At 37.7% G+C, this 13,723-nt stretch overlaps 1 protein-coding gene across 10 annotated transcripts in view; it reads left to right on the forward strand.

Annotated features, from left to right (window-relative positions):
* The window catches only part of LOC105484596 (hemicentin 1), a 514,524-nt gene that overhangs the window by 319,441 nt on the left and 181,360 nt on the right, over positions 1-13,723 (forward strand). For all 10 annotated transcript variants that reach the window (XM_024793708.2, XM_024793713.2, XM_024793709.2 and 7 more), the window contains one exon: positions 2,135-2,289. In XM_024793708.2, coding sequence (XP_024649476.2) covers positions 2,135-2,289 — 155 coding nt within the window. The remainder of the gene's footprint in view (positions 1-2,134; positions 2,290-13,723) is intronic.

A 13,723-nucleotide genomic window follows, 5' to 3' on the forward strand; every position in this document is an offset into this window, starting at 1 on the left:
CAATAATTTGATGAATAATAAAATTTTGTTATTTACAGGTCATATAGGCAAAAACATAAAGGTTTGAAATTATCAAGTGTTGACTAGAGTATGGGAAATCAAGATATAGTGCTCTGACAGGGAAGATGTAAATTAGTACCTTAAAAGGCAACTTGTTGATATCTATTAAAATTTGATGCACATACACTGTGATGCAGTATCCCGGAGATGGAAGTAGTCATGCATATCCACAGAGAGGCTTGTATATTGATATTCACTGCGACACTGTGACGGCAAAAAAGTGAAAGCTGGCTAAAACCCAACATTGGGAGAATAGGTAGATACTTTATGGCATAGTCATATTATGGAACACTGTGCATCAATTAAAAATAGTAAGATCAAGCTATGTGTACCAAAAATATCTCCATACCTATTATAGAGTGAAAGAAAAGCAGAACAATAACCTGATACCATTGATATATTAAAACTTTAGATATCTTTGGGAGTATATTTATAAATATTTTTGTTTATAAATGTTTATAAACAATTTTAATTGTTTAAATTGTTTATAAATATAAAACAAAAACAAAAATATTTATAATTTTGTTAAAAACAAAAATGTTCATAAATGTAAAAAATGTGGAAGAATACAAATCAAACTGATAAAGAGAAGTCTCGAAAGCAGACTCACATTAGGGGTCATAGACCAAGGAGAATTTTTCTCATCATAATGCTTTTTTGTTTAAAATTTTTTGTCACTTGCACAATTAACAATCAATAAAAGTTTCAAAGTTACTTAAATTTGAGTAGCATATTATCAAGTATTTCTTTAAAAACTTAAAATGCAGCCAGGTGCGGTGGCTTATGCCTGTAATCCCAGCACTTTGGGAGGCTGAGGCAGGTGTATCACCTGAGGTCAGGAGTTTGAGACCAGCCTGGCAAACATGGTGAAACCCTGTCTCTACTAAAACTGCAAAAATTAGCTGGGTGTGGTGGCAGGCACCTGTAATCCCAGCTACTTGGGAGGGTAAGGCAGGAGAACTGCTTGAACCTAGGAGGCAGAGGTTACAGTGAGCCAAGCTAGCTCCATAGAACTACATCCTGGGCGACAAGAGCGAGACTTCGTCTCAAAGAAAAAAAAAAAAAACAAAACTTAAAATGCACTAAATAAAGGTACTTTATTCTCTTAACTTTTGAGAGCTATATACAAAGTGTCATACTAAGAAATAATGAAATATACTACCATAGGAAGTGAAATGTTTGTCATTTAATTTTGTAGTGTCTTATGAATCTTACTAGTGTCTTGTGAATATGGCAATGCATTTAATTAATCATTATGTGGCTAAGTCTTTGCAACTTCTAAAAAACTAGCTATGGATATTCCTGAAAACGACTGATGGACTTCAAAGGCATGAGTCTTAGGATATCATAGACTTTAACAACCAAATTTTAAAATAAATCTGCTGCCAATTACATAAACTGAGCATTTTATAGTGTTCAGCAAATGACTCTGTATAGTAGAAAAAGACTTCCTTGACAACCATATACGAGCTTCTTTGACATAAATATCTTTCAATATTTATAATTATGTAAGCGTTTGTATTTATTACAATATTTATTTTTAGAGAAGTTGGCATAATTATTGCCTCCAGTAAAAATAACCATTCATGATATTGTGAATACTCTTCTAGATATTATAATGATATTATTTTAAAATAATATTATTTGGTCCAAAGTTCCTATACTGTAATGTTTAAAACTCTTAATTATTCTTTTCCAGATAATGTTAGAAATTTTAGCTATGCAAACCAAAAAATAAAATTAAAAAAACTAAAAAATGAATAAGAATGGATGAATGAATAAAACAAATAATGACACTGCTGGATTTCTATTAATATTGTTACATAATTTAAGTTTGAAATGGAGAAACTTTTCGTCTCAAAGAGATATTTATGATTATCTAACTTCCGTTAGAAAAGTGGTTTAAAACTTTCATTCTTCTGAACAGGAGTGCTAATCATATCGTTTTATGTTTTAAATGAACTTTCACTTGTATTTTTAACTTGTACTAATGATTTTTGTTGTGATAAATAAGAAATATGGAAAACTGAAAATAGACCCATGGAATAATAAAATAAAATTTTATTTTTTCTAGGCCTTTATTTTTGGGTGATCCTAATGTTGAACTTCTAGACAGAGGACAAGTCTTACATTTGAAGAATGCACGGAGAAGTGACAAAGGGCGCTACCAATGTACTGTGTCTAATGCAGCTGGCAAACAAGCCAAGGATATAAAACTAACTATCTATAGTAAGTGTGATTTTCTTATGCTTTTTATTGTCAGCTCTCATTTTAAGTTGAAAAGCAGGGTTTACTCTACTGGTAACTACTCTCTTGTTTAATACTGAATAATTTGGAATACTACATACTTCAAGAGAAGAAGGAGCCTATCTTCATGTGTTTTAAAAGGCTAGAATATTGGATCAAATTTTAATGCCTTTTTAAATTAAATATGGATTTCTTCAAAGGATCTAGTGATTTTTATATAATCTCACTTAAAGAGAGCAAGAATTTCCCAATTGGTTAGCATATACACAAACCAAATGTCTGCATCTTTGAAAGGAACAGAACAAACTTCAAAACGTATAGAAATTTATGAAATAGAACAAAGTTGATGATATGCAGACAATTCAATTATTCTATTTTAATTCCACCATGGCCTTTATCCTGACCATGTGATTATCTTTTAAATACCTTATGTGTTTGTGCTACTATTTTCTCCCAGCTATGTCCCTACCAAATATATGTAGCTCTTTTTTCCCTAACATTATCAGCCTCTTCTGAGGAATGTGATTGCCGAATTCATTTTAATTTTTACCCGTGGAGTCAGAGGTAGGCACATGAATATTCTGTCTCTAGCACAAAGATTTATACAATAGAAAGGAATAGAGCTCAATAGACCTGTAGTGCTCACTGCACTGTCTTCTGTCTTTCCATGGTGTATGATGCTCAAGGAAAGTTCAGATATCTCTTAGAATGTCTCCTCTTACGATCTTCCCAATTAAAAGCAGTCACCTACTTACTGTCTTGTTTTCACGGCACACGTCACTATCTGATATTTGATTGCTTAATTATAGGTTTATTTACTTATGATCTATTTCTTTCCCAGGAATTTAAACTCGATAAGAGCAGACTTTTGTTTTGCATGTTCCCTCCTTTAATGTCTGATACATAGCAAGTCTCAAGAAATATTTGCTAAATGAATGAATGGTCTAGTGTTACGCTGTCTAATATGGTAGCCACAAGCCACGTGAGGTTATTGAGTGCTTGAAATGTAGCTAGTCCAAACTAAGATGCACTGTTATAAAATATACACCAGATATCAAATAATATTTTGGATATATTGGGCAAAGTAAAATGTATTATTAAAATTAATTTCCTCTGTTACTTTCCATATTTTTTAATGTGGCTATTAAAAAATTTAAAATTACATATGTGAGTTTGCATTGTATTTCTATTGGACAATACAGATTGAATAATTAATAAGAGCTTGTGTTGAGGCCCAACCACTGCCACTGACTAGCTTTGTGACTGTGGATAAATTTCCTAAACCCTCTGGGCTTCAGTTTTCTCAGTCTTAAAATGGGGATAATAATAGCACCTATGCAGTAAGTGTTATTGTGAAGATCAAATGCTAGATACTTTACATGGATTATTGAGCTTATACTAAGAACCCAATAAATGTTATTCATTTATCATTACCTAATTAGTGATTGTATCTTCTTAAAACTTAATGTAGATATAGAATCTAGCTTGATTTCTATATAATTTAATTGCTTTCCAAATCTACCTTTTTAAATGTTACTGTCTTCATGCAAAGTTCAAATAGCTTTCTTGAATCAAAGAAATTATATTTAATGCAGGCTTTTAAATCATTTGTATCTATAAATAAAAGCCTTTGGAAGAAATTAGTCATGAAAAGACATGTTCTCTAAAAAAGAATAACATTGCTGAAAGATTAACTATACAAGCATCCAAGTTAAACAGAAGTACTATTGGTACCATTGGCTTCCCACCAGAGCCAGGCATTTAAACAATAGGTGCAATATTTTTCCCAAGCTGTTGAGTAGCCTTCTCTGCCCTATTGTATTTTTGCCAGGATCTGTGATGAATACATTTTGGTGATTCAATAAGACTCTTATTTCCATGGGACTTGGGTTCTTTCATTTCAGATCCTCTTGTTCACTCTTGATGAGTGAACACTCATCACTCTTGTTCACTCTTGTTCACTCTTGATGCCCCCAAGCACCCAGAAAAGTGGGCTCTATAATAATTAAACCTTCTGGGATTGTCTGAGATAAAAGGCATTATAATATAGCGAAGTTTTGAGTATTATAATTCAGGAAATAGTGCCATTTCCTCCTTATCAATGCTCACCTGCATCTCTTAAGCTTAAATTTATTTCACTTGTGAAAATGCTTTTGTTCTTAAAATGGAAAAAAAAAGTAAAACAGGTATCATGCTTTGGCTAACTGTGAAGAATATGTATGTAGATTTCAGATTGAGAGTGTGTTTCATACTACAGTTGATTCATTCCTTTTCCTTACTTACACACTGATATGAGAATGAAGCAGGTGGGTTCATACACTTGCAAGGTATAAATGAACATTGTGCCTGAAAAAGGAAAGAAACTGAGACAAAATACAAGAAAAAAATAAAAGAGATGGCAGATAAAAAAGAAAAAGAAGAATGTCAAAGAGGGAAAAAAGTAAATGAAGTTTTTTTTTTTTTTTTAATACTTTAAGTTCTAGGGTACATGTGCACAATGTGCAGGTTTGTTACATATGTATACATGTGCCATGTTGGTGTGCTGCACCCATTAACTCATCATTTACATTACGTATATCTCCTAATGCTATCCCTTCCCCCGATCCCCTCTCCACAATAGGACCCGGTGTGTGATGTTCCCCTTCCTGTGTCCAAGTGACCTCATTGTTCAGTTCCCACCTATGAGTGAGAACATGCCATATTTGGTTTTCCATTCTTGTGATAGTTTGCTGAGAATGATGGTTTCCAGCTGCATCCATGTCCCTACAAAGGACACAAACTCATCCTTTTTTATGGCTGCATAGTATTCCATGGTGTATATATGCCACATTTTCTTAATCCAGTCTGTCACTGATGAACATTTGGGTTGATTCCAAGTCTTTGCTAATGTGGAAACATACATGTGCATGTGTCCTTATAGCAGCATGATTTATAATCCTTTGGGTGTATCCCCAGTAATGGGATGGTCGGGTCAAATGGTATTTCTAGTTCTAGATCCTTGAGGAATCGCCACACTGTCTTCCACAATGGTTGAACTAGTTTACAGGCCCACCAACAGTGTAAAAGTGTTCCTATTTCTCCACATCCTCTCCAGCACCTGTGGTTTCCTGATTTTTTAATGACTGCCATTCTAACTGATGTGAGATGGTATCTCATTGTGGTTTTGATTTGCATTTCTCTGATGGCGAGTGATGATGAGCATTTTTTCATGTGTCTGTTGGCTGTATGAATGTCTTTTTTTGAAGTGTCTGTTCATATCCTTTGCCCACTTTTTGATGGGGTTGTTTGTTTTTTTCTTGTAAATTTGATTGAATTCTTTATAGGTTCTTCCCCAGCCTCGCTGCTACCTTGCAGTTAGATCTCAGACTGCTGTGCTAGCAATTCGGGAGGCTCTGTGGATGTGGGACCCTCTGGGCCAGGTGTGGGATATAATCTCCTGGTGTGCCATTTGCTAAGACCCTTGGTAAAGCGCGGTATTAGGGTGTGAGTTACCCGATTTTCCAGGTGTTGTGTGTCTCAAATTCCTTTGGCTAGGAAAAGGAATTCCCTTCCTCCTTGTACTTCCCAGGTGAGGTGATGCATTGCCCTGCTTCAGCTCCCGCTGGTCGGGCTGTACCCGCGGACCAGCGCCAACTGTCTGACATGCCCCAGTCAGATGAACCTGGTACCTCAGTTGAAAATGCAGAAATCATCCGTCTTCTGCGTTGCTCATGCTGGGAGCTGGAGGCTGGAGCTGTTCCTATTCCATAAATGAAGTTTTAATATCCTATCAGGAGATTGTGCAGATTTACTAGTAGTTCTGAGGCAAAGATTTGTAAGCGGAGGTCCATGGATGAGTTTTGGAGGTTTCAGAGCTTCCCTAAGTCAGCAGTCCCCAACCATTTTGGCACCAGGGTCAGTTTTGTGGAATGAAACTGTTCCACTGCACATCATCAGTCATTAGTTGGATTCTCATGAGAAGCCCGTAAAATAGGGTCTGTGCTCCTATGAGAATCTGATGCCCTCATCGAGCTGACAGGAGACAGAGCTCAGGTGGTAATGCTTGCTCGTCCATCACCTCCTGCTATAGGGCCCAGTTCCTAACAGGCCAAGGATCCGAACGCTTCCATGGCCCAGGTGTTGGGAACTCCTGCCCTCAATTATATATAAGTCTTAGAGTGATCCGCACCAAGATAGCTGAATAGGAACAGCTCCAGCCTCCAGCTCCCAGCATGAGCAACACAGAAGACAGGTGATTTCTGCATTTCCAACTGAGATACTGGGTTCATCTCACTGGGGCGTGTTGGACAGTGGGTACAGGACAGTGGGTGCAGCCCAATAAGTGAGAGCTGAAGCAGGGTGAGGCACCTGAGAAGTTCAAGGGGGAAGGGAATTCACTTTCCTAGCCAAGGGAAACCATGACACACAACACCTGGAAAATCAGGTCACTCCCACCCTAATACTGCGCTGTACCAAGGGTCTTAGCAAACGGCATACCAGATTATATCCCGCACCTGGCTCAGAGGGTCCCACGCCCACAGAGCCTCCATTATTGCTAGCACAGCAGTCTGAGATCTAACTGCAAGGCAGCAGCAAGGCTGAGGGAGGGGTGCCCGACATTGCTGAGGCTTTAGTAGGTAAACAAAGTGACCAGGAAGCTCGAACTGCGTGGAGCCCAGTGCAGCTCAAGGAGGCCAGCCTACCTCTGTAGACTCCACCTCTGGGGACAGGGCATAGCCAAACAAAAGGCAGCAGAAACCTCTGCAGATGTAAATGTCCCTGTCTGACAGCTTTGAAGAGAGTAGTGGTTTTCCCAGCATGGAGTTTGAGATCTGAGAATGGACAGATTGTCTGTTCAAGTGGGTCCCTGACCCCTGAGTAGCCTAACTGGGAGACATCCTCCACTAGGGGCAGACTGACACCTCACACCTCACATGGCTGGGTACACCTCTGAGACGAAGCTTCCAGAGGAACGATCATACAGCAACATTTGCTGTTCAGCAATGTTCACTCTCTGCAGCCTCCACTGCTGATACCCAGACAATCAGGGTCTGGAGTGGACCTTGAGCAAACTCCAACAGACCTGTAGCTGAGGTTCCTGACTGTTAGAAGGAAAAATAACAAACATAAAGGAAATCCACACCAAAACTCCATTTGTATGTCACCATCATCAAAGACCAAAGGTAAATTAAAACCACAAAGATGGGGAAAAAGCAGTACAGAAAAGCTGGAAATTCTAAAAATCAGAGTGCTTCTACCCCTCCAAAGGAATGCAGCTCCTCACCAGCAATGGGACCAAGCTGGACGGAGAATTAATTTGATGAGTTGAGAGAAGAAGACTTCAGACAATCAAACTTCTCTGAGCTAAAGGAGGAATTATGAACCCAGCACAAAGAAACTAAACACCTTGAAAAAAGATTTGATGAAGGGCTAACTAGAATAACCAATGCAGAGAAGTCCTTAAACGAACTGATAGAGATGAAAACCATGACACGAGAACTACGTGACAAATGCACAAGCTTCGGTAACTGACTCAATCAACTGGAAGAAAGGGTATCAGTGATTGCAGATCAAATGAATGAAATGAAGTGAGAAGAGAAGTTTAGAGAAAGAAGAGTAAAAAGAAATGAACAAAATCTCCAAGAAACATGGGACTATGTGAAAAGACCAAATCTACATCTGATTGGGGTACCTGAAAGTGACGGGGAGAATGGAACCAAGTTGGAAAACACTCTGCAGGATATTGTCCAGGAGAACTTCCCCAACCTGGCAAGGCAGGCCAACATTCAAATTCAGGAAATACAGAAAATGCCACAAAGATACTCCCCAAGAAGAGCAACTCCAAGACACATAATATCAGATTCACCAAAGTTGAAATGAAGGAAAAAATGTTAAGGGCAGCCAGAGAGAAAGGTCAGGTTACACACAAAGGGAAGCCCTTCAGACTAACAGTGGATCTCTCAGCAAAAACTCTACAAGCAGAAGAGAGTGGGGCCAATATTCAATTCTTAAAAAAAGAATTTACAACACAGAATTTAATATCCAGCCAAACTAAGTTTCATAAGTGAAGGAGATATAAAATTCTTTACAGACAAGCAAATGCTGAGAGATTTTGTCACCACCAGACCTGCCCTACAAGAGATCCTGAAGGAAGCATTAAACATGGAAAGTAACAACCGGTACCAACCACTGCAAAAACATGCCAAAATGTAAAGACCATTGATGTTAGGAAGAAACTGCATCAACTAATGAGCAAAATAACCAGCTAACATCACAATGACAGGATAAAATTTACATATAACAATATTAACCTTTAATGTAAATGGGCTAAATGCTCCAGTATAAAGACACAGGTTGCCAAATTGGATAAAGAGTCAAGACCAATCAATTTGCTGTATCCTGGAGACTGATCTCAAGTGCAGAGACACACATAGGCTCAAAATAAAGGGATGGAGGAAGATCTACCAAGCAAATGGAAAACAAAAAAAGGCAAGGGTTGCATTCCTAGTCTCTGATAAAACAGACTTTAAACCAACAAAGATCAAAAGACACAAAGAAGGCCATTACATAATGGTAAAGGGATCAATTCAACAGAAGAGCTAACTATCCTAAACATATATGCACCCAATACAGGAGCACCTAGATTCATAAAGCAAGTCCTTAGAGACTTACAAAGAGACTTAGACTCTCACACAGTAATAATGGGAGACTTAAACACCCCACTGTCAAGATGAGAAGGATCAACGAGACAGAAAGTTAACAAGGATATCCAGGAATTGAACACAACTCTGCACCAAGCAGACCTAACAGACATCTACAGAACTCTCCACCCCAAATCAACAGAATATACATTCTTCCCTGCACCACATCGCACTTATTCCAAAAGTGACTACATAATTGGAAGTAAAGCACTCCTGGCAAATGTAAAAGAATAGAAATTATAACAAACTGTCTCTCAGACCACAGTGCAATCAAACTAGAACTCAGGATTAAGAAACTCAATCAAAACTGCTCAACTACATGGAAACTGAACGACCTGCTCCTGAAGGACTATTGGGTACATAACGAAATGAAGGCAGAAACAAAGATGTTCTTTGAAACCAAAGAGAACAAAGATACAACATACCAGAATCTCTGGGACACATTTAAAGCAGTGTGTAGAGGGAAATTTAAAGCACTAAATGCCCACAAGAGAAAGCAGGAAAGATCTAAAATGGACGCTCTAACATCACAATTAAAAGAACTAGAAAAGCAAGAGCAAACACATTCAAAAGCTAGCAGAAGGCAAGAAATAACTAAGATCAGAGCAGAAGTGAAGGAGATAGAGACACAAAAAACCCTTAGAAAAATCAATTAATCCAGGAGCTGGTTTTTTGAAAAGATCAGCAAAATTGGTAGACCACTAGCAAGACTAATAAAGAAGACAAGAGAAAAGAATCAATAGACGCAATATAAAATGAAAAAGGGTATATCACCACTGACCCCCCAGAAATACAAACTACCATCAGAGAATACTTTAAACACCTCTACACAAATAAACTAGAAAACCTAGAAGAAATGGATAAATTCCTGGACACATACACTCGCCCAAGACTAAACCAGGAAGAAGTTGAATCCCTGAATAGAACAATAACAGGTTCTGAAATTGAGGCAATAATTAATGGCCTACAAACCAAAAAAAAGTCCAGGACCAGACGGATTCACAGCTGAATTCTACCAGAGGTACAAGGAGGACCTGGCACCATTCCTTCTGAAATTATTCCAATCAATAGAAAAAGAGAGAATCCTCCCTAACTCATTTTATGAGGCCAGCATCATCCTGATACCAAAGCTTGGCAAAGACACAACAGAAAAAAAACAGAATTTTAGACCAATATCCCTGATGAACATCGATGGGAGAATCCTCAATAAAATACTGGCAAACCAAATCCAGCAGCACATCAAAAAGCTGATCCACCATGATCAAATGGGCTTCATCCCTGGGATGCAAGGCTGGTTCAACATACGCAAATCAATAAACATAATCCAGCATATAAACAGACCAAAGACAAAAACCACAGGATTATCTCAATAGATTCAGAAAAGGCCTTTGACAAAATTCAACAGCCCTTCATGCTAAAAGCTCTCAATAAATTTGATATTGATGGAACATATCTCAAAATAATAAGAGCTATTGATGACAAACCCACAGCCAATATCATACTGAATGGGCAAAAACTGGAAGCATTCCCCTTGAAAACTGGCACAAGACAGGGATGCCCTCTGTCAGCACTCCTACTCAGCATAGTGTTCGAAATTCTGGCCAGGGCAATCAGGCAAGAGAAAGAAATAAAGGGTATTCAGTTAGGAAAAGAGGAAGTCAAATTGTCCCTCTTTGCAGATGACATGATTGTATATTTAGAAAACCCCATTGTCTCAGCCCAAAATGTCCTTAAGCTGATAAGCAACTTCAGCAAAGTCTCAGGATACAAAATTAATGTGCAAAAATCACAAGCATTCGTATACACCAGTAACAGACAAACAGAGAGCCAAATCATGAATGAACTTCCATTCACAATTGCTTCAAAGAGAATAAAATACCTAGGAATCCAACTTACAAGGGATGTGAAAGACCTCTTCAAGGAGAGCTACAAACCACTGTTCAATGAAATAAAAGAGGACACAAATAAATGGAAGAACATACCATGCTCATGGATAGGAAGAATCAATATCATGAAAATGGCCATACTGCCCAAGGTAATTTATAGATTCAATGCCATCCCCATGAAGCTACCAATGACTTACTTCACAGAACTGGAAAAACTACTTTAAAGTTCATATGGAACCCAAAAAGAGCCTGCATTGCCAAGACAGTCCTAAGCCAAAAGAACAAAGCTGGAGGCATCATGCTACCTGACTTAAAACTATACTACAAAGCTACAGTAACCAAAACAGCATGATACTGGTACCAAAACAGAGATAGAGACCAATGAAACAGAACAGAGCCTTCAGAAATAATATCACACATCTAGAACCATCTGATCTTTGAGAAACCTGACAAAAACAAGAAATGGCTAACGGATTCCCTATTTAATAAATGGTGATGGGAAAACTGACTAGCCATAAGCAGAAAGCTGAAACTGGATCTCTTCCTTACGCCTTATACAAAAATTAATTCAAGATGGATTCGAGACTTAAATGTTAGACCTAAAATCATAAAAACCTTAGAAGAAAACCTAGGCAGTACCATTCAGGACATAGGCATGAGCAAGGACTTCATGTCTAAAACACCAAAAGCAACGGCAGCAAAAGCCAAAATTGACAAATGGGATCTCATTAAACTAAAGAGCTTCTGCACAGCAAAAGAAACTACCATCAGAGTGAACAGGCAACCTACAGAATGGGAGAAAATTTTAGCAATCTACTCATCAGACAAAGGGCTAATGTCCAGAACCTACAAAGAACTCAAACAAATTTACAAGAAAAAAAGAACCCCATCAAAAAGTGGGCAAAGAATATGAACAGACACTTCTCAAAGGAAGACATTTATGCAGCCAACAGACACATGAAAAAGTGATAATCATCACTAGCCATCAGAGAAATGCAAATCAAACCACAATGAGATACCATCTCACACCAGTTAGAATGGCGATCATTAAAAAGTCAGGAAACAACAAGTGCTGGAGAGGATGTGGAGAAATACAAACACTTTTACACTGTTGGTGGGCCTGTAAACTAGTTCAACCATTGTGGAAGACAGTGTGGTGAGTCGTCAAGGATATAGAACTAGAAATACCATTTGGCTCCGCCATCCCATTACTGGGTATATACCCAAAGGATTATAAATCATGCTACTGTAAAGACACATGCACACGTATGTTTATTGTGGCACTATTCACAATAGCAAAGACTTGGAACCAACCGAAATGTCCATCAATGACAGACTGGATTAAGAAAATGTGGCACATATACACCATGGAATACTATGCAGCCACAAAAAAGGATTAATTCATGTCCTTTGTAGAGACATGGATGCAGCTGGAAGCCATCGTTCTCAGCAAACTATCGCAAGAACAGAAAACCAAACACTGCGTGTTCTCACTCATAGGTTGAAATTGAATAATGAGAACACTTTGACACAGGAGGGGGAACATCTCACACTGGGGCCTGTTGTGGGGAGGCAGGAGGGGAAGGGATAGCATTAGGAGATATACCTAATGTAAATGACAAGTTAATGGGTGCAGCACACCAACATGGCACATGTATACATATGTAACAAACCTGCACATTGTGCACACGTACCCTAGAACTTAAAGTATAATAAATAAGAAAAAAAGTCTTGGAGTGTGTGTGTGTGTGTGTGTGTGTCTGTGTGTGTCTGTGTGTATGCATGTGTAAGTGGGGGGTACATGGGCGTATCTATACATGCATATATATGCACATATATGTACAGTTTAATGGGCAGTGTATTCATAATTTTTATTTGTATTCCCTTCTCCCAAATGGAAGTTTAGTTCTCTGGCAAATACGTATGCATTACAATGAAACAGGAAGTGAAATATTTATGTAATTGTCAAATTTAAGCAGTGGATACTATGTTATTATACCATCAATTACAAATATTCTTTGAGTAATTTTTCTCGTTTTCATAAATACAGAGTTTTAAAGTAGACCCTTTCTGATACAAATAATATTCCTTTCTAAAGCATTCACAAAATATGTGGATTTGTCTGAACCTGTGTTCTTGGTTTCATTAATATATTATCCATCTACTTAGGCTAGCCAATGATTTACACAATTTGAGCCAAAGTTTGATAGGCATTTATAGATTAACATACAATATAAATAATCTCAATCAAAATTAAAATTTAAAGCATGAGTAAAATGCTCTTTCTTAGGATTTCAAAATAGTAGCTTGAATTTGTGTTAATTAATTACGTATAGCAGGACTTGGCAAACCTTTTTTATAAAGGGCAATATAGTAAATATTTTAGGCTTTGCAGACCATTAGGCAAAATCAAGGAGATAATATAGATACTTATACAATTAGAGAGAAACATATTTCTACAAAATTGTTTGTTCGTGAAATTCCATTTATTTGATAGTTTTTTTAATTATAAACTTTTCATAATACAAGTCTACTAATGAGAAAAATAGTTATTTTGTGGGGAAACATTTCACTTAATTGAAATTTGAAGTTAGTATTCTCTATCATCAAAATCAATTGCAAATGTTCATCTGCTACTGGTAGTTTGTTTTGTTTGTTTTTTTTTTTTCCTGAGAGGGACTCTCGCTGTCACCCAGGCTGGAGTGCAGTGGCGTGATCTCGGCTCACTGCAACCTCCACCTCTTGGGTTCAAGCAATTCTCCTGCCTCAGCTTCCCGAGTAGCTGGGATTACAGGTGCCCGCCACCATGCCCAGGTAATTTTTTGCATTTTTATTAGAGATGGCATTTCA

Source organism: Macaca nemestrina, chromosome 1 (assembly GCF_043159975.1).
Source record: "Macaca nemestrina isolate mMacNem1 chromosome 1, mMacNem.hap1, whole genome shotgun sequence".
Lineage (NCBI taxonomy): Eukaryota > Metazoa > Chordata > Mammalia > Primates > Cercopithecidae > Macaca > Macaca nemestrina.